Consider the following 21,355-nt stretch of genomic DNA (forward strand, 5'->3'; position numbering starts at 1 on the left):
TATCTGGAATTAACTGTTCTGTTATTTTCTCCCTTAGTCCTCAAACATTAATATTTTTTGTGTCCTTTAGATTTGAATATTTAAGTTTCTCACACAAGAGTGTGTCAATTCCATAAGTCATTTGTTAAAAAGTTTTTGCTTTTGTTAATCAGAAGTGACTTATAATGTTAGTTTGGGGTATTAGGTAATATTGCTGAAAATGAGGTTCGCTGTGAGGCTTTTTTTTTTCATTTTCTTATTTCTTTGCATTTACTTGAGCTCATAACTCAGAACAGTTTAGGAAATGACCCTGTGGCTCCCACCCTGTGGAAAAGTGAAGAAAATGAAGGACATATAAGAAAATGAGATTTGCACAGAAAATACATTCTGTGTCTAATTGATCAGTATCAGGTATGTGTTGAGAATTCCATGTTTTGGCAACTCAGACAAGACAAAGTTTCCAAATGTGTGACCCTGGGAAGAAGTTACCCTATCATATGATGAGTAGGAAGTCAAACAATGAAGAAATACTTATTGAGGGCGTGTTCTCTGCCCAGTTCTATGGAGAATGCAGACTTGCCCAAGAAGTAGACAGTGGCTATAAGTGACTTGCAGCTAGTTTAAGAGTATAATATTAAGATTTACACACTTGAAAAAGGACAAACAATACAGAAAGGCACGTGAGTCAACAGCAGAGGAGTGGCCTCAGTAGTCACGACTTAGGAACGCAGAGCACAGAGAGGCTGGTTATTATAGGGTGGTTTGTTCTGGGAGGATGAGGAGGAGGTGCTGGCTGCCTGGAGCCTGGAAGGATCAAGGATTTCCAAAGGAGGAAGAGGAGAAAACAGAAGGGATCTCCGATAAATGAGTATGCACCAGGGGTAAGTGGGCTGAAAACTTTGAAGGTGGTAGATAGGCATATTTGGGGAATCAAACACATGTGGCTGTTACTGACAAGGAGCTTTAATTGGATTCTGCACTTATTGCCTAATACAAATTCTTAAGCATAGGGCAAAAGTAAAACAAGGATCCTGTGTTGTGTTTAAGTGTACTAGAGGTCTGACCCCCATAGTTATTATGGGAAAGGTACATCTTATTCTATGTAAATTGTCTTCATCTGTCCTTTGTGTTCTTACCCCATAATTATTTAACACTTTCTCCTTTAGGGTTGCAGGGACAGGGAGAAACACATATATCCATAAAACGAAGTCATCTAGTAGCATAAACTGTAACACCCTTACAAGGTGGGGGTGGTGTGGGTAGGAAACACACCTTCTGTAATTCTAGAAGCTACCCCAGGCTCTCTTGAGAAGTCCTTTGGCATCTAGTCTCATCCAAAATGGTAACTTAAGGGAGGATTTAAAAATATCTGAACACAAGGAGAAATCTCCTGGGTGCATCCAACTTTGAAGATGTGGTAAGGGCTCTGCTCTTCATACTGGTGAGGAAGTCAATCAGGATTTTTAATGCTGATGAAGGCTTCATTTCTTCTGTAAATTCCCTTCTTGACAACATATGGGTCCTGGAGATCCAAATATGAGTACCTGCCATGTATTTATCTGCGTAACTGGGGAAAAAAATATGTGCTCCATGGGCTTCCCTGGTGGTGCAGTGGTTGAGAGTCCGCCTGCCGATGCAGAGGACACGGGTTCATGCCCCCGTCTGGGAGGATCCCACATGCCGCGGAGCGGCTGGGCCCGTGAGCCATGGCTGCTGAGCCTGTGCGTCCGGAGCCTGTGCTTCGCAACTGGAGAGGCCACAGTAGTGAGAGGCCCGCGTACCGCAAAAAAAAAAAAAAAAAAAAAAAGTGCTCCGTGACGTTCATCTTCCTGCCATTGGGATGGAGCTGTATCATAACCCAGCCCTCTTTCTATTGATCATAGTTTTTTCTTCTTGCCATAATGCTGTGAAGCATAATTGATTGCGCCTCTCTTTTAAAATTCTATTCTAAAAACCCTTATGGTGATACAGTACAGAACTCGCCGTAATGGAAAGGTCAAGTGTCTAGTGGTTTGTTTGTGTGTTTAACAGCCTTGAAGATAAAACTTTAAATATTTGGCCAATTATTTAAGAGTTGAGGGGATGTTTTTGTTTCCCTGAGCAATTCTAGGATTTCACACGCAGTTTTTTGTGCTTTTGAGAGCAGTGTGAACATGCTGGGCAGGGCAACATCTCTAGTAAACATATTTTAAGTATTATTCTGCAACCTAATACGGGCCCATAATCCCATGCAGTTTGAAAATCCAAAAAGCCCTGGAAAGAAAACATTGTTGTAGGTTTGTAGGTAACTCATTTGGTGGCAAAATCTGACCTCAGTGGACTTGGGAGTATTTCTGGTTTTATCTAAAACACTTAAGATAAGTATTTGTACATGTTGGCTGTGGGTCCTGCCCCCAGGCCCCTACTGGGAATGTTATGCAGTAATTGGAATAGTTAGGACCATCTAAAATGAGAAAAAAATCAGAGTTCTGGAACACGTTTGGCCGCAAGTGTTTCCAATAAAGGATGGCTTGTTTCCTAAAGCTGCCATATGAAGTGCCACAAACAGGGTGGCTTAAAATGTAGAAATGAATTGTCTCACAGTTCTGGGGGCTACAAAGCTGAAATCCAGGTGTTGGTGGGGGTCATTGCTGTCCCCGGGCTCTAGGGGAAACTTTCTCTTCTCTTCTCTCCTCTGGTGTTGGGGCAGTCCTTAGCATCCCTCCAGTCGCGTGGCCATCTTCTCCCCGTGTCTTCATTCCTGTGCGCGTGTCTGCACAAATTTCCCCTCTTCTGAGAGCACAGTCATGTTGGATTAGAGTCCAACGTAATGAACTCATTTTCACTTGACTACCTCTGTAAAGACTCTTTTTTCTAATGTCACATTCTAAGGCTCTGGAGTTTCCTATCGTTTTGAGGGGACACAGTGGAGCCCGTAACACAGGGAATGGTTTCACACGGAGCTGCTCCATTCTTGCTGCGTTCAGGCCGGTGCTGATTTCGAGATGCTTGCCCCCTGACTTTCCTGGTGCCCTGGCAGCTGCTTCACTGAACGGCTGTCACTCGGGAGCTGCCGATTCAGACTTGAGAAGTTGCCACCTCTCGTGTTAACCTCCTGTAGGGCAGGAATCCCTTCCCCTCAGAGAATCTTGCCCGTGAGAAGAAAGATTCTCGCATTGAAAACTGGACTGGGCACCTTTGGCACTACCATCACTCCCATCCCTGAGAAGTCTAGAAGGTTCCTACCTGCGTTAAAGGAAGGATTGTGCAGAAAGTCTTTAGGACAGTGCTTGGCATGTAGTAAACACTTAGGGAGAGAGGTCACTATTGATGTGCATAGGAGCTGTTGACCGGTCTCCTGAGCTGTCCTTGGATTCCTCTTCTCTCCACCACTTGCCCTGTATACCCAGGAATATTGGCCCCACAAGGCTGCTCTCGGCATAGTTGTTGTTTACTTATCTGCGAGGCAGCTCCTTCTTTGAGACCTTTGTTCCTGAGCGCCAAGCCCTGCAGGTCTCAGCAGTGTCCGTCGCTGCTGTTTAGGGCCCCTGGGAACCTCCGAGCACCCACCTTCAGTTGGGCAAGACATCAAATGCAAGCTGTGCTCTGGACACCCACGGCTCTTCCACAGTTAATTAAAAGCATTTTTTTTTCTCCCTGTTTAGTTAATAAAGGCTGAATTCCCTGAGTAGTTCTGTGCCTTAGAATTTGCCCTTTTTTCTAGTTCCACACAGCTCGGTGTTGATTCCACTCTGGCATCAAGGTCAAAGTTCCTCTGCTTGAGCAGCGTTGCTTCTTTCCACCCTAAGGGCACAGGTGAGATGAGCCGAGGAATGGACTTCAGTGTTAGAGTGATGCCTTTGGAAGTCTGTTCCTGTACTTGGTGATTTCAGTGTGATAAGGTGTCTGCGTACCTGTTTTTTAAGGCTACCGACTATAAATTGGGGGAGTGGAGGGAGCTAGTTTATTTTAAAAAAAGAAAGAAAGAAAGAAATATAATTAAGCAGTTACAAAGGTATCTTCGCAAGAAGCTTGAATTGGCTTGACTTCTGTAACTGTGAGGGATGAGTGGGTATCAGTGTCCACCAGACTCATATCAGGAGAGAGAGATGGATGGGGTAACCACGTCTCAGAATTTGTGCCCTTGCCTTTTTTCCTTCAGAACTGAGTTCCTGATAGGCTCTTAAATTACGGGGTACTTGCAACTGTCCTCTTATTACAAGGTAGTGTTTTTAAAAAATAGACAAGAACTGACTTGCCTTTACTCAGCTGCTGCCCCACCGCACCGCATTGAACTAATAAACAAAGTGGTGCTCACTGTACATTGTAAATACAGGTAGGCCTTGTAAGTTGCCCTTTCTATGACCCCAGTAAATGTGGGCAGTGTCAAGCGGTCAGAGAAAGCCCACCCAGAGAGGCAAAGTCTTGGGCGTCCGGTAGATATGAGCTGTCTGTACCCACCTCCCATCCTCTCAGGAGTGATGGCCTGGGTAGTGGAGACAAGTACTGAGTTGAATGAGCTCATTCTGCTGGATCCTGGAGAAAGAAAGAGGAAAAGACAGAGTCTCAGTGGTTCCCAAAGTGGGGTGCCCAAATGAGCCAATTGTTAGAAATGCAGATTATCAGCTTCTACCTCGGATCTGAATCAAAAACTCTGGGGGTGGGCCCAGCAATCTGTGTTTTAACCAGCCCTCCAGGTGATTCTGATGCCTGCCACAGCGTGAGAACCTCTGCACAGGGGTTCCTTACGTCTGCAGGCCTTCTGCAGGCAGTCCAGCCACCGTGGTGATGCCGTGTGCTGGAATCCACACGTCTGCACTGCAGCAGAGTCCTTGTCTTAGTGCACGTACAACAGGGAGGGTGTATGGAGGTATTCTGAATTGTTCTAGTTAATCATTACTGTGAGCAAACACCATCAGAGTGTAGGTCCTGCCAAGTGAACATAAGAATGAAGCCCTCAACCGGTACTTGGAAAAAGGTGAGCAGTAGCTTGTTTTAAGAAGGGGGAGGGGCACTGATGGGGAATATTCCAATGTTTCCATGATACAGATTTGTGGTTACCAAGGAGGGGGGAAGGATTGGGAGTTGGGGATTAACAGATGCAAACTATTATATGTATGTATAACTGAATCACTTTGCTGTACACCAGAAACTAACACAACATTGTAAATCAACTGTACTTCAATGGAAAAAAAAGTTCCAATGATAAATCTATTCAACCTCATAATTTGTTGTAGGATTCGTAGTCTCTGTGACACAAGACTTCTGATGTCGTGACTTTGCCTGTGCCCCACGTAGATTGCCTTCTCTGGCCTGGATAGTTAATAGATTAAGCACATGTCCTTTCTCTTTCTGCTAGAGGATAGAGTACATGTTGCGTAAACAGTAGAACTGGACTCTGTGGTTTTCAAAGAACGTCTTTAGGGAAGATTTAGCATTTCGGTCCCACAGTCATTTCACATCCATAGGACTCCTAAGATTCAAACCCGTTGTCAGCCAGCCCAGGATTCTTTTGCCAGGGTGGGGCCTGAAGGAAAATATCGGCAGAGGGTGTGGCTCTCCTTTCTGATGGTGAAATGGGAGAGCCATGCACAGTGAACTCTTCCTTGGTAGCCATTTCTGCATCTGTTATTAACGCATTTGCCGCATCTGTAGAGCTCCTGCCTGATCTATCTCTTGGAATTCCTGTCCGTTTTACTTCTGTAGCATTGTAGAAGTTTATTACCCTTTGTGCTAAACAATTTGCATAAATATTTTCCAGCTGATAACCCTTCTCTAGGCAGGAATTACAATAAGTCTGTGGAGCATTTGGTAAGTGAATACACAAGTATATTAGGCATAACTTGGTCTTTCTTTGAAAACTTACAGCTTTGAGGTTATATTAATTATTCCAGTTAAATAGTTAAGATCAGTAAAAGCTGATAATGAAATAAGAATTTAGTTGTGTGGTAAATTTGAAAGTGTGCATATATTATACTGATTCTATATTGTCCTGTGGATATATTTCCCATTGGACAGTCTTCTGGGACCTTTTCTTAATGAATTAAATGCACACAGATGAATGTATTGACAAAGACCAAATGCTCTTTTAACTAACAATAGGACTTGTGTGTTTGTGTGTACGTATGTGTGTGTGTTTATAAACACTTGTTTTACAGATAAAATCTCTGTTCGTGAAACCATGTCTGTGGGGCTGTGATGGGAGGTCATGCGGAAATGATTCATTATACAGATTTTTGTTCAGCCAGAGCTTTTAAGGACTATTTAAAGTTTATATAAAGTGAACTTGAGCTCTACGTAGTCTTGGTGTGAGTACCTGTATATACTCCTGCGGTTTTAGTTATCCTGAGTCCTTAAAGTAAGGATCCTATGGGTTCGGATCCTACTACTTTATGCTGGACTAGTCCTCGGAGGGTAACAAACATGACTACTCGAGTAAAGGTTGAAGAAAGTGAGTAAAAGTACCTCTGACGGACTTCCCTGGTGGTCCAGTGGTAAAGAAGCCGCCTTACGATTCAGGGGACGCGGGTTCGATCCCTGGTCAGGGAACTAAGATCCCACATGCCGTGGGGCAACTAAGCCTGTGCGCCACAACTACTGCGCTCACACACCTCAGCTGGAGAGCCTGTGTGCAGCAAACTACAGAGCCCATGCGCGCTGGAGCCTGTGCGCCACAACTGGAGAGGAGCCCGCGCGCCGCAACTAAAGATCCCACATGCCTCAATGAAGATCCCGTGTGCCACACCTAAGACCTGATGCAGCCAAAATAAAAATAAAGAATTAATAAATAAATCTTTAAAAAAATAAAATAAATAAAAGTACCTCTGAACCATCCTACAGCAATTTGAAATGAATGATGTATGTAATTATAGTATTTGCTATAATGGTCTCATTTGGCTGAAGATTTCCATAATGTCCATAATGTTTATTGCATATTAAGAGACAGGACTACTATACTACATGAGGAATCATGCAAAGTAGTTTTAACTTTCTTGTACCATTTCTAATCTGAGAAATCCACATTTAAAGCATCTCATCATGGATTACTTTTGGGTATTCCACCTACATTAGGCAGTAAAACCCTCTAAGCTTTGTAAACACTTTCAGGTTGTTGAATAACACCTGTCTGTGTGCATGTGGTTTGAGTACGTGCACGTGCTGTGATGTGTTTCTGAACTGTATTTTCAGAAGATATGCTTTCGTGCAGTCTTGTCTAATCAATTTGGAAAATTGGTGATTTCTCTTACAAGTGCATGATCTGAATTGCTGAGTGGTGACATGGTAATTAAACATCACTTCACTGGCAGGGGTCCCACAAATAGACACTATTCCAGTGGTGATGAAGCATATTTCACCAACAGGATACTTAACAGGGATACTAAGAAAGGGCATTCCTTTTTACTCCACTGAGTGTGTTTATATACCTTTCTTTAAAGGCTCTTTGAGATGTCTTGACCCTGTTACTTGAAAAGGAAGGTGGTTGTTCAATTAGAAATTGACGGTGAATTTGTAACGTTTACCCCACTGTACTTTATCAGCACAAGTCTGGTATGTTTAACTTGAATTTTCTGGTTGTTGCCATTTGTTTGGGACCATTTCTAGTGAGACTTCCCTGGTGGGGAGGGGCGGAGAGGCTGGCCATAGGGACTACCTATGTCACCTTGCAGTCTCAGTGTTCCAGCCTAAATAGTGACCATCTCTATCATTTGGAATATAGAGAGAAATGAAAGGAAGAAAAAAATCACTCATGGTCTCATAAATGCGGTAATAAACACTATTTTATAGTTTGGTATATTTATAATGCAGTAGGTGTATATGCTTTTACAGTTTAATTTTAATTGCTAATATAGTTTAATTAAAATTTTTAAACTTTCTTTGTAAACAAAGTGTAGGCAACTACATCAAGTTCCTCATCAATACCATTTTAATGGCTCCATAGCATTTCATGTGTGCACGTATGTACTACGATATTATCTTTTCTTTATCCATGAAATGGGGATTACTAACATCCTGCTTACCAGGGTTATTCTGAAGATCAGAGATGGTGTATACATAAGGCACCACGCACAATGCTGTACACTCAGAAAGTGCTTAATAAATGATACTGGAAGTTATTATTTCTGTTCATAAGATGATCCCTGCATTTCAGATCATCTAATAAACATAAAAATTTATGACTTTTTTGAGTTCTTAATATATGTATATAGCCAACTTTCATAAAGGCGACATCTGCATATTATTTGCATTCACTGTTGTCTGACTTTGGTTTCTCTGGAGCAGGGGTAGACAGCCTCTTTGAGGGCAGCATCTGTTTACCTCTATCCCCCTGCCCCCCACTTTTTTGACCTCCCCCCTTGGTGTCCACTACAGTCCTTTGCACATGGTGGACACTCTATTTGAGGAATTAATTACTGAACAGTTTCTGATAAGGGAGCAGTTTTTGGTTTACCTGTTTCCTTACGGCTTTGTGAGTTGCTATCTCTCTTGGCTCTCTTTTTTTTTTTAATTTTTTTTTTTTTTTTTCCAGGCCACGCTGGGCGGCATGTGGGATCTTAGTTCCCTGACCAGGGATTGAACCCGTGCCCCCTGCATTGGGAGCATGGAGTCTTAACCACTGGACCGCTGGGGAAGTCCCTCTATTAAACTATTACTAGCATAAAAGAAAAGTGGTTTCTTAATCTCTGATGATTGCATGTATATGGGAAAAACGTGATAGAAAATGCTGGAGACAAAGGCATGTCACAGCTATCACTTCCTTTGACAGCTGTATGAACACTTTAGTAATTTGTAGGTGGAACTTTGCCTATTAGTGATTGCCACTGAATGATATACTAGCAGAAGATAAGAAAACATTGGTTTTAATTCAAATTGTTTTAAAAACAAATTCTTCTGGCTTAAATATTTTCATGGGCTACTGCATATCTACATAGATATAAACAGAGCTGTGTATTTATGTGTTAGAGATAAACAGATGCACATGCAGTGCTCCCACCCCCCGACTCCAAAGGGTCTGTAGGACCCAGGGTTGGGACCCCCAAGTGACTGGTTGTGGATGGCAGAGGACAAGGAGAGAATTGGTCCTGACTAGCCATTTCAAGACTTGGGTGACTGCAGAGGTGCTGGGATAGGGGCAAACCACAAGCTGCTCCAAACAGCCAAGTCATTCCTGAAATATCCAAAAGTATATTTTCAGCAGCTTCACAGAATGTGCCTAAGCTGTAAAGTTGTTGGGTTTTTTTAGTTGATATATAGTTGATATACAATGTTGTGTCAGTTTCTGGTGTACAGCAAAGTGATTCAGTTATATATACATTCTTTTTCATATTCTTTTCCATTATGATTTATCACAGGATATTGAATATAGTTCACTGTGCTATACAGTAGGGCCTTGTTGTTTATCCATTCTATATATAATAGTTGGCATCTGCTAATTGCAGACTCTAATTTGTCCTTCCCCCACTCCCTTTCCTTTTTGGTAACCATAAGTTTGCTTTCTGCGCCTGTTTCTGTTTTGTAAATAAGTTCATTTGTGTCATATTTTAGATTCCACGTATAAGTGATATCATGTGGTATCTGTCTTTCTCTGACTTACTTCACTTAGTATGATAACCTCTAGGTGCATCCATGTTGCTTCAAATGGCATTATTTCACTCTTTTTATGGTGAGTAATATTCCGTTGTATATATGTACTACATCTTCTTTGTCCATTCATCTGTTGATGGACATTTAGGTTGTTTCCATGTCTTGGCTATTGTAAATAGCGCTGCTGTGAACATTGGGGTGCATATATCTTTTCGAATTATAGTTTTCTCCGGATATATGCCCAGGAGTGGGATTGCAGGATCATATACAAACTCTATTTTTAGTGTTTTAAGGAACCTCCATACTGTTTTCCTTGGTGGCTGTACCAATTTACATTCCCACCAACAGTGTAGGAGGGTTCCCTTTTCTCCACACCCTCTTCAGCATTTGTTATTTGTAGACTTTTTAATGATGGCCATTCTGACGGGTGTGAGGTGATACCTCATTGTAGTTTTGATTTGCATTTCTCTTATGATTAGCAGTGTTGAGCAGCTTTTCACGTGCCTGTTGGTCAGCTGTATGTCTTCTTTGGAGAAATGTCTATTTAGGCCTTCTCATTTTTTGATTGGGTTGTTTGTTTTTTTTATTATTGAGTTGTACGACCTGTTTGTATATTTTGGAAATTAAGCCCTTGTCGGTCTCATCATTTGCAAGTATTTTCTCCCAGTCCGTAGATTGTCGTTTTGTTTATGGTGTCCTTTGCTGTGCAAAAGCTTGTAAGTTTGATTAGGTCCCATTTGTTTATTTTTGTTTTTATTTCTGTTGCCTTGGGAGACTGACCTAAGAAAACATTGCTACAAGTTATGTCAGAGAATGTTTTGCCTGTGTTCTCTTCTAGGAGTTTTATGGTGTCATGTCTTATATTTAAGTCTTTCAGCCATTTTGAGTTTATTTTGTGTATGGTGTGAGGGTGTGTTCTAACTTCATTGATTTACATGCGGCTGTCCAGCTTTCCCAGTACTACTTGCTGAAGAGACTGTCTTTTCCCCATTCTATATTCTTTCCTCCTTTGACAAAGATTAATTGACTGTAGGTGTGTGGTTTATTTCTGGGCTCTCTATTCTGTTCCACTGATCCACATGTCTGTTTTTGTGCCAGTACCACGCTGTTTTGATTACTGGAGCTTTGAAGTCTGAGAGGGTTATGCCTCCACCTAAGCTATAAAGTTTTAATGCCTCTTTACCTACCTTGGACAAAGGTAAAAATGTATCTGTCTGTAGTAGACCCATTGCTTTCTTGCATTTGTTGAAAGGTCATACATATTTAAGAGCAACTCATTGTCAGTGTTGGTGACTAGTGATGTATTTCAAAGTGTAATTCATGCCTTTCAGTAAATGTCAAGGGCTAGCATATATGTGCATATTTCTTTCAAATATCTTCAGTAGTCACCCATTTAAGGCAATTTTCTGGGTAGAAAAAACATCTGAAGCTCTTTTGGGTTTGTTATTAAGGTTTTAGGCTAGCCATGAAATTACAGGGTTCCATGGCTCACTGAAGAGTATGTTATAGTTGTAGCGTATGTGTAACTATTATTGTTATTTTCATAATTTTTGTACTTATAAAAGTAGTACTTGCTCACAGTAGAAAATTTAGAGAAAAATAAAAACCACAAAGAAGAAAATAAACATAATTCATAAAGTTGTAATCTAGAGAGAACAACTATTAACTTTAGCTATGTGTCAGTTGCTTTCGTGCGTGTATATATATATATATATATATATATGTTATATATATATATGCTTAGCGTGGAAAATGTAACCATGAAAGCATAACAGATTTTAAGTGCTACCCATGTAAATAAACTGTAAGCATTACCGACTAACAACAACAAAAAAATGTGACTGTATAGAATTAGTCACATTTTTAGATCATGCTTATTCCTTAATGTTATACTATGCGTATTTTCTCCCAATTAATAATATTCTTTGAAAAGATGCTTTAATGGTTTATAATATTCTAGCGCCTGATTATACCATAATTTAATCACTTCTCTCTTGGACTGGAAAGTTGCTTCCAGTGTTTTCTTATATATGATGCTGTAATGAGTATCTTTTGCAGATAAATATTTGCCTGCATCTCTGATTATTTCTTTGGGATTAATCCTTACGAATAGATTTGTTGAATCAGAGGCATCAATTCCTTGAATGTTTTGATACCTCCTGCCATACTGCTTTCCAGAAACACTTGTGCTCATTTCTTTGCGGTAGTAGAGTATTCAAATGTCTGCCTCTCTTTAGAAAGTGTTAGCTATTTTTGCATCTGGGACCACCTGTTAGATGAGAACTTCAGTTTTGATGTTATCACATATAGTCATGTGTTTTATTCTCTCACACTTTCTAGGTAATTTTTTTTCTTATTGCTTTGTAAGTGTTTTGCATTATTTCTTTATTACAGATACCAATAATTTATGTAACACTAACTATGATAGTAAAAGGTATGAGGAAACCTTCAACAAAACAGGTTTTCCAGTGAAATTTTCTCTGGGTTGGCTAAGGTTTAGGGTGTCATACATGGGGTAGTCAAAATAAATTTGCCCTATAGTGTTGTGTAATATGCTACATTAGACCTCTGCTTTTTGCTCACAGGGAACAAAGACACAATCCTTTCACAGACTGTCCCAGCAGCATGTTAAGCCACTTCATTTTATGGGAAAGAATGATTGCTTCCTTCAGGTGATGGCGGAGGACTCCCTCAGGAGGCATGGTTGAAAAACGAAGGCTGTTCTCACTGTTCTCATAACATCCAAGTCTCTTGGAGAGACAGGTAAACAGCTGGTAGACGAGGCAGTGCCATTCCAGCCTGGCCGCAGTCTGAACGTAATTCCCCTTGAACGCTTTGCCTGTGGAGGCAGCGCTGCCCTCCGCCTGCCTCTCCCCCTCCCCCTCCCCCTTCACTGCCCTGCCTCCTTGAAAATAGTACATCAATCTCATCCAAGACTAGTCTGATGAAACGAGTGATCAGTGCGAAAGGACTAGCCTCTCCAAATTGTTGTTTGTCATGGAACACCTGGCTGACTCCGACGGAGGGGGTCACCCCATTAGTGACACATCAGGACTCTCACTGCCCGTGTTCAGTGTGTCCCAGGAGGTTGAGCAACAGGGAAACCCAGAAAATCTTATTTCCACCTCTCCCCGAGAAATGACCTCGTCTGTACTGTTTTCGCTTAATGGTGACGAAGGTAGCATGAGACCCGTCTCTGAATTCTTGAAGCCTGGTTAAGATCAACGCCGCCCCGTAGTTCTGCGGTCTTCCTCTTAGAAGTGTTGTGTGCCAGGGCACTCTGCACACCGCGTCACCATCGTCGCTTTACTTCTGTGGCCCATTCAAATGGGGCCGGGACAGTGTCTTTTATTTCCGATGCCTGTGTCCTTGCCTGGAATATAGCAGGTACTCAGTTAATACTAGGATGTTATTTGAATCCTAACATCAGTTTGTGTCCTTGTAAAGGCTGAAGAGAAAGAATGTAGTACCCGAATAACTTCACTATGCAGAGAAAACAAAAGGTTTGGAAAACAGCATTTCTCTTCTAATCCACAAAGCCTTGCGCTTCCTAGAGAGTACTGTTAATGAGTTGCACTGAACACCAGCCACTAGGACAGTAACTGTTGCCAAGAGTGAATCCTGTTGAGTTTTGTTGTAAATAATACTACCAGTGTGATCATCTCCACCCAGCTCCCCGTGGGGCTTCCACACAGCATGAATAATGAGGAAGCATGGAATACTTAGTGAGCTGAGAGGCAGCATGGGATACTTAGTGTGCTGTGCGGCAGCATGGGATACTTAGTGTGCTGTGGTTGGCCGGCACCCAATTTATACTATAAGGTAATCAGTGTCAGATTAGATCAGCATTCACAGCAGAAGTTAGGGGGCTTGGAAGGAGCAACAGAGAACCTCGAAGAATCTCGAAAGAGAGGAAAAAAACAGAATCAGTTACAACAGCTGTCATTAGTAGGGCACCCATACTGTGTATTTGGTGCTGAAGTGGCTACTAATATTAATACATAATATTCTCTGGTCCTTACAATGATGCTCTGAGTTAGGAATTATCATTCCCGTTTCATTCATGAACCACCTGAAGTTAAGAGTGGTTAGGTGACTGTCTGAAGGTCACTTAGAGAATTGGTGAAGTTGAGATTTGAGACTCCAGTGGAGATGGTCAAAGGCACCAAATGAAGAAGTGCTAGCCGAGGAGATAGATGGTCTTCTTGCCTACGTCCCTCCATGGCCCTCCTGGTTGTTTTTAAATTATAAAAGTATTATGTATTACTGGGTAATAACAGCAACAAAAATCTTCAGTGTACAGGGAGTAACATGAAAACCAGAACCTCTGCCCCTATAGCTGTACCCTGTGTCTACTCCCCATAATAGAAGCTGCTGATGAGCTTTTTATGTGTCTTTCCTAAACCTTCTGGTGGTCTAGCTGGGGGGAGGTAAGTCTTGAACATAACCTACCATTGACCTCAGGATTTGGCCAGCCTTTCATAGTAAAGGTGTGGAGAGTGTGAGATCTGAGAAGTAAAGCTTCAGAGGGCAGAAGCTTCTTCCAGAACGGCTGCCTCTATCAGACGGCTCAAGTCAGTGTGAAAAAGTCTCTGGGAACTGAATTCTTCCTCTCACCACTGCTGCGGAGCATCACACTCAGATGAAGGCCGTCAGGGGTTAAAACAACAAGCAAGCTTTTGAAAAGAAGCTGGGGATGAGGCTTGTTGTCCCCCAGCCTTGCCCCTCCCCCAACACACATGCACACCTGCCTGCCTTTTGTTTTGGTTATTGCTCAGGTGATATGTTTTTGATACCTCATAGGTAAGTTTGTTAGAGCTGGTAATGTGTGTAAGAAAATACCAGCCCAGTGATGATCAAGGGGGGGTTCTCATACAACTGTGGGCTTCACCCTTCCTGCCCTGGTGCAGAGGATAGGGTGTTATCCCCTCTTCCTGCCATATCTTTAGGAAGCCAATCCGTGTTTACGTAGGATGGGCTGGGCTATTGTTATTAGGAATGAAGAGAAGTGAGTCTGAATTCTTCTGAGATTCAGAATATCCTAACCAAAAGGGATCATCCAGTCCACTGGCTTTAAACTTCATTTTTTTAAGTTATAGAACCCTGTCCAAAAATATTCTAACATGAACAACCCATATATAAAACAGATTAAGGTGGAAATGGTAGCCTGTAGTTATCCTGAGATAGTTACGCAGAACTAAGGCTCTGTCGAGTCTGCAGTTTGAAAACCACTGATTTAGTCCAACCACTTGTTTGTTTGTTTGTTTGTTTTGCGGTACGTGGGCCTCTCACTGTTGTGGCCTCTCCCGTTGCGGAGCACAGGCTCCGGACGCGCAGGCTCAGTGGCCATGGCTCACGGGTCCAGCTGCTCTGCGGCATGTGGGATCTTCCCGGACCGGGGCACGAACCCATGTCCCCTGCATCGGCAGGCGGACTCTCAACCACTGCGCCACCAGGGAAGCCCTAACTATCTTTTTAAACACATTTTATTTTTTATTAAAGTATAGTTGATTTACAGTGTTGTGTTAATTACTGCTGTACAGCAAAGTGACTCAGTTATATGTACATATACATTCTTTTTCATGTTTTCCATTTGAAAATATGATATGGTTTCTCACAGGATATTGACTATAGTTCCCTGTGCTGTACAGTAGGACCTTGTGTTTATCCATTCTATATATAATAGTTGGCATCTGCTAACCCCGGTCTCCCACTCCATCCCTCCCCAAACCCCACCCCTTGGCAACCACCAGTCTATTCTCTGTGCACCCAATTCTGTTTCATAGATAGGTTCATTGGTGTCATATTTTAGATTCCACATATAAGTGACATCATATGGTATTTGTCTTTCTTTTTCTGACTGACTTCACTTAGTATGATAACCCCTAGTTGCATCCATGTTGCTGCAAATGGCATTATTTTGGGTTTTTTTTTAATGGCCAAGTAGTATTCCATTGTATATATGTACCACATCTTCTTTATCTATGAGTGTCCATTTTTGACCTTTGATCCTTTTTTGTTTAATCCTTTTTGTTGCCCACTCCTGGGAGTGTAGTCGGTGTTCTGTAAACATTTGTTGATGGGAGTGGTACTGCTGTACCCTCGGAAAGGGAGACAGATCTGGACAGCTGGCTCCCCTCCCCACTCCAGCCCCCCCACTCTTGAACTTACACCCTACCATCCTTTCACCAGCCCATCTCAAGCCCTGTGCTCCCGTCCCTTGAACTTGCTCCTACTGTCCTTTCACCAGCTCCCACCCTTGGCCTTTGGTTCTCTGTTCACCTTGAATTTTCTTCCAGGAAGTTTCCTGGTTAATCTTTCACATAGTCACCGTAGTACCTACTTCTGCCTGGATGAACACTCAAGACAGGCCCAGACATGTCTGCCTTGTCACAGCTGGGGGACATTGTCCCAGCCTCAGAGACCCCACCCTCAACCCCCAACTGCATGTGTCACTCACTGTGAACTATTCAGGGAATATAAACTGAGGTCAGTAAATGATTAGAGGAAGAATGTGCATGTTCCATTAAAGTGAGTGTCTAGCTCTTTATTGCAGTTATATAATAGGCAGCAGCCGTGACAGCCAGGGGGCATGAAAGAAGCGATGGCAGTCAGCAGAGTTTTGTGTCTTCTTTGTAATGTGTGTGTGTGTGTGTGTGTGTGTGTACGAGCGTGCATGCACCTCCATGGCGTACTGGGAGCCTATTGAGATAACAGATATCAGGCCGTGAGCTCTTTTTAGCAATAGCTTGGTGGCTGGAAATAGAAAATGGGTTTCTATAACTAGAAAATACTCTTTTCAAATACCGTGTAGAACAGTGGTTCTCAGAGTGTGATTCCTGACTCAGGAGCACCAACATCACTGGGTGTTTATTTGAGATGCAAATTCTATGGTCCCATCCCAGACCTACTAGATCTTTTGGGGGTATTTGGGGTTGGGGCCCAGCAATCTGTTTTAACTACTCCCGCCCCCAGGCAGTTGTGATATGTTCAAGTCTGAGAACCACTGACCTAGAATTATACTCCTGATCAGACCCAGACCATGGCTCTGATTAGGAAGGTGTTCTTGGGGTCTTTAGACCTAGATTAGGTTCTGGTTCTTGGTTCATCTTTATTCTGAGGCTGAGGGTGTCCAAGTAAGGAGAAGTAGGTACATCTGGTTAGATGTTCTTTAGTGAAAGAGCATCTGTGGTTTATGGTTAAGTGACAAAGGGTTGACTAATACCTTCTTGTAAACCAGAATGTTAAAAATAAAAATATTTACTCAGAATATAACTGAGAAATTCTAGTGTTTTTTTGTGTGTTTATTTAAGGAGATGGGGTGTAGCTTCCACTGAGATGCATCTTACGGGTAATAAATACTACACATAGACACCAACAATATTTTTCACTGACTGTTTTTTTTTTTTTTTTTTCTTTTTGCGGTACGCGGGCCTCCCACTGCCGTGGCCTCCCCCGCCGCGGAGCACAGGCTCTGGACGCGCAGGCTCAGCGGCCATGGCTCACGGGCCCAGCCGCTCCGCGGCACGTGGGATCCTCCCAGACCGGGGCACGAACCCACGTCCCCTGCATCGGCAGGCGGACTCCCAACCACTGCGCCACCAGGGAAACCCTTCACTGACTTTTGATTTCTGTTTTTTGGATATCAAGTATAGTCCTGTTAGTACTAAACTTTTCATTTTATCACACCGTTCTCTTTCCTTAAGGGATTTCATGGCATATTTATTGAGCTATCTAATATACACCAATATAGTCTTAAGATTTTATGATACTCTGTATAATCTTTAGAAATACCCTGGAAGTTGCAAAATAAGGGTTAATAGTCGTGGTATGTATAACTACTAAAGGATAACTCTCAAATTGGATAGAAATAAATCATCCACTATCGATAATTAGATGAGTGAAAATTTGGGGATTGAATACATGAAGGCCCTTCCTATGACTTTAAGGATCTCAAGTGTAAAACAGAAGAACCTGGATCCCAAATTCTTATAGTTTAACTAGATTTGAGCTATCCCAGTGTTAGCAACTCCGGAACGTGTGAGGAGTGGACTTACCAAGCTCTTAGTAGATAATTCACATTAAGTAATCCTTTCAATATACTTCTGGCTAAAAGTTTTCAGTTTCCCAAGGAAATGATAGGAACTCTGGAACTTGTAGTCAGGAAACCTGAAATTTAATCAAGACTTTACTAAAATCTGTAACTTTGGGCAACTCTGTTGACATACTGGGCTTTAATTTTTTGTGTGTATGTTTTTGTTTTAATCTATAAGACATATGTTGACTTAGATGAACAATGCCTTTTTATCTCTACTGAAAGAAAAATAATTTTTACCAACGTAATGAAAATCAGAATATAAATAAGATGCAAACTAAATTTTCTAGCTAGATTTTACTAGTCTGAACAAATTTTATATTCCTTTTAATAATTTTTCTTGTAATCTTTTCAGAATCTGATTGTGTTTAGAAAAAATACTATGGGAGATTGTTTTGAATTAAGAATAGAGAAGATGATCTTTAAAATTAGAATACGAGTTTGATGTTAGTTTTGCTTTTAAATAAACATCCTTGGTTCTAGGTGATAGAAACTTTCCTCAGTATATTTACCTAGTTATAAGCATGTTGAAAATGTTACTGCTTAGTTTGTGAAATTTACACAAGCTGGTCATTAAGTGATATTTTTGCATTTTCAGTTAGGTTATGGCTACTTTCCTTTTTGTATTTTTAAAATGAAAAGTATAATCCTATTTTTTCTTACAGTGATCCATATGTGAAACTTTCATTGTACGTAGCAGATGAGAATAGAGAACTTGCTTTGGTACAGACAAAAACAATTAAAAAGGTAAGGTCCATCCTTAATTAAACATCTTTTAAGTCATAATTAAATCTCATTAAATTATGTCTTTGAGCTCTGTAGAAGTTTATATTTTAAGATGGCAATATTTGCATTTTAAGCATCTCTCAGTATGAAATCTATAAATTCAATTCAGACTGTTCAGTGTTAACCCAAGATACCAGTTTTGGCTTTTAGTTAAGTGACTATAAAAACAGTATTAAAATATGCATTATTACAAGTAGGAATTTTTCTCCCTGCAAAGAATAAAGCAAAACAAGGACTTGTTCTTGTTGGCTTGTTTATGAAAAGAAATTTAAAGCAATTTAAAATACATTTAATGAAATGGAGTGGCTTGTGGATTTGGTAGACACAAAGGGAATGGTTTAACTTAAAACAGGTATTACCAAAGGAAGCAAAATACTGCTTAGCTACACAAAAACAAATAAAAAATATTAACAGTAAAACTACACATTTGTGTGTGTGTATGTTTCACTTTTCTAAATTTTACACCCATGATTTCATTAAAGATTTGTTTCCATAATTATACCTTAATTCATCTGTCTCCATATTTTTATATACATCTATAAAATATACTAAAACATATATCCATAATTATATCTTAACTCATCTATCTCCATGTTTTTATATACATCTATAAAATATATTAGAACATAGATTTATATCCATAATTATATCTTAATTTATCTATCTCCATGTTTCTGTATATCTATCTATAAAATATATTAAAACATATATTTACTCCATATTTGGAGCGTTTATTGAAGATGCATGTTTTCTATCAGAAGTACTGTTGTTATCTGTGCTTCAGTATTACTTACAGATTACTATTATTTTTCCCTCCCCACCTTTGCGGGGTAAACAGTCTTAACACTCTGTGTGATAAGCAGTTCCTGGAGAGCGTGACGGCTTTTAAAAAATGGCCATTCTCCTGCCGTCGTGCAGACGCCAGGGGTCTACGGCCAGGTCATTTTCTGTAAGGAAGACACAGCAGTCTAGCGTGCCTTCCACCTGGCATTCCGACTGGCACTGAAAATCAGTTTAGCGAACAGGAGCCGGTATTTTGATGAGTGGGGAGGATTCCTGTGAAGGACGGAGGCCATTGTTCCCTGTTGGGCGCTGCCGCTGGTTGAGTTTCCAGCGGGGCGGGAGGCCCGCCTTGCAGGGAAGGCAGTCGGGGACCTGATTGCCTGCCAGACGCGGAGGGAGCAGAGAAGCCACCAAAGCCACCAAAGCCGGCAGTCGGGGATCCTGAAATGTGTTTCCTTCCGAGGGGAGGTCCTCCTCCCTCCGCTCCACGGTAGAGGGTGTCGCTCCGCAGCCGGGGCTGCGCTGTCTGCCTCGCTCGGCAGCCAGCCTCCTGGTTCGTATTTCTGTGCTGCGCCCGGGTTTAAGAACTGTTTTCATCGTCCTCTCCTCGGGGCCGGGTGCCTGGTCCTTCATGCGTGTTGTGGTCTCACCTGTCCGTTTCCTTCCCTCACCTGTCCTTTGCCTCTCCCCCTCTGCATTTCCGTGAAGCTGGGCTCCGGACCGGCTGCAGCCCGTGGCGGACCTGGGCCTGCTCCCACCTCTCCCGCTTCCTCCTCCCAGCCCTCTCACTCGTTACCATCCCCGGCTCATTCACAGCTAGAAGTGTGAAGCCCCTTTATTTAGGGTTAAACGCCCCGTGGAGTTGTGGGTGGGGAAATTGCTGATTTTTCTTTCTTTAATGCCAGTTCAATGTTGTACAAATTCAGTTTATTTTTTTATGGTGCTTTGTGTTGCTATTATTTTGCTGCTGCTTCCTGCACTAGTTTGTAAAGGAAATAGATTGATAAAGACAAATAGCATTCTAACTTTAAAATACTGTAGTTCTTGGTGAGGTGGTGATTTTTCAGTCTCAAATTTTTACATAGACTTTTTGAGAGATGTGTTTATTTCAGAGTATGATGCATGTCCAAATGCACAAACACATGTGTAAATGTATTCTCCCATAGTATGTTTCATCTTAGTTTCAAAGGCTGTTTGGTAGTCCATCTTTTATCCAAGCTGAGGACAAAAGTATCTTTCCATGTCCTTGTGAGATGTATGTTTATATGGATTGATGTGGAGATGGATGGATGGATGGATGGATGGATGGATGGATGGATGGGTGTGGATGGGTAGAGAGGAGGATGGAAGGATAGGTAGATGAATATTTTTAAACCTGGTTATTTGGAGGAAAAGAGTTCACTTTTGGTTTATAACTGGCAGAGTTTTCTCATGTTATATAATCTGAGCATCAATATTGTTCTTTATAAAATGTCTTCAGATTTCAGTTTTTGTATAAATAGTGGACACTGTCACCCTTCTTCCACCTGCTTCATCGCTCTCCAAGAGATTTGTAGCAGGTTGAGGGAAATAAGCAAAGTTCATTTCCTTCTTGATAGAATAATCCTATCAGTGTTAATTTCTTGAAGAATATCTTTGTTTTCACGATGATGGCTCTTTGTAGGTCCCTGACGTTATTCCTTCTGGTTGAGAGCATGAAATTTATGGTTTCTTACCTGTGAATCATCTGTTTCATAAATACATCCCATCCCCATCTAGTTTGATTGATAGAATAGTCTCAGATAATTGACTAAATGCTTCCTTTATTGCCATTTTGAAAATCTCTTAGCTGTTTTTTTAGTGGGGGGGGGGAGAGTTTAAGCAACTGTGTGGACTGCATTGTACTAGTAACTGTTAATGTTTCAAAGACTGTAAAATAAATTACAAGATGATTTCTCTTCCAGACGCTGAACCCAAAGTGGAATGAAGAATTTTACTTTAGAGTAAGTTTTTCTTTTTTGGGGGGGTAATAATTGTTATTGATAACTAGATAGATATATTATCACAACAGACTCACATTGAGTGACATCTGTTAAATTTTTATTGTGAAATTCCTTTTAAGAGGAGAAATGGTTGGGTAGCTTCCTAATGTGCCCCAAATTTTTAAAAACT

At 41.3% G+C, this 21,355-nt stretch overlaps 1 protein-coding gene across 3 annotated transcripts in view; it reads left to right on the top strand.

The window, feature by feature from the left end:
• Window positions 1-21,355, top strand: part of NEDD4L (NEDD4 like E3 ubiquitin protein ligase) — a gene marked incomplete at its 5' end in the record, with an annotated part of 347,403 nt that overhangs the window by 178,534 nt on the left and 147,514 nt on the right. For all 3 annotated transcript variants that reach the window (XM_079718200.1, XM_079718201.1, XM_079718202.1), the window contains 2 exons: window positions 18,301-18,382; window positions 21,148-21,186. In XM_079718200.1, coding sequence (XP_079574326.1) covers window positions 18,301-18,382; window positions 21,148-21,186 — 121 coding nt within the window. The remainder of the gene's footprint in view (window positions 1-18,300; window positions 18,383-21,147; window positions 21,187-21,355) is intronic.

Source organism: Hyperoodon ampullatus (assembly GCF_949752795.1).
Source record: "Hyperoodon ampullatus genome assembly, chromosome: 13".
Taxonomy (NCBI): Eukaryota; Metazoa; Chordata; class Mammalia; order Artiodactyla; family Ziphiidae; genus Hyperoodon; species Hyperoodon ampullatus.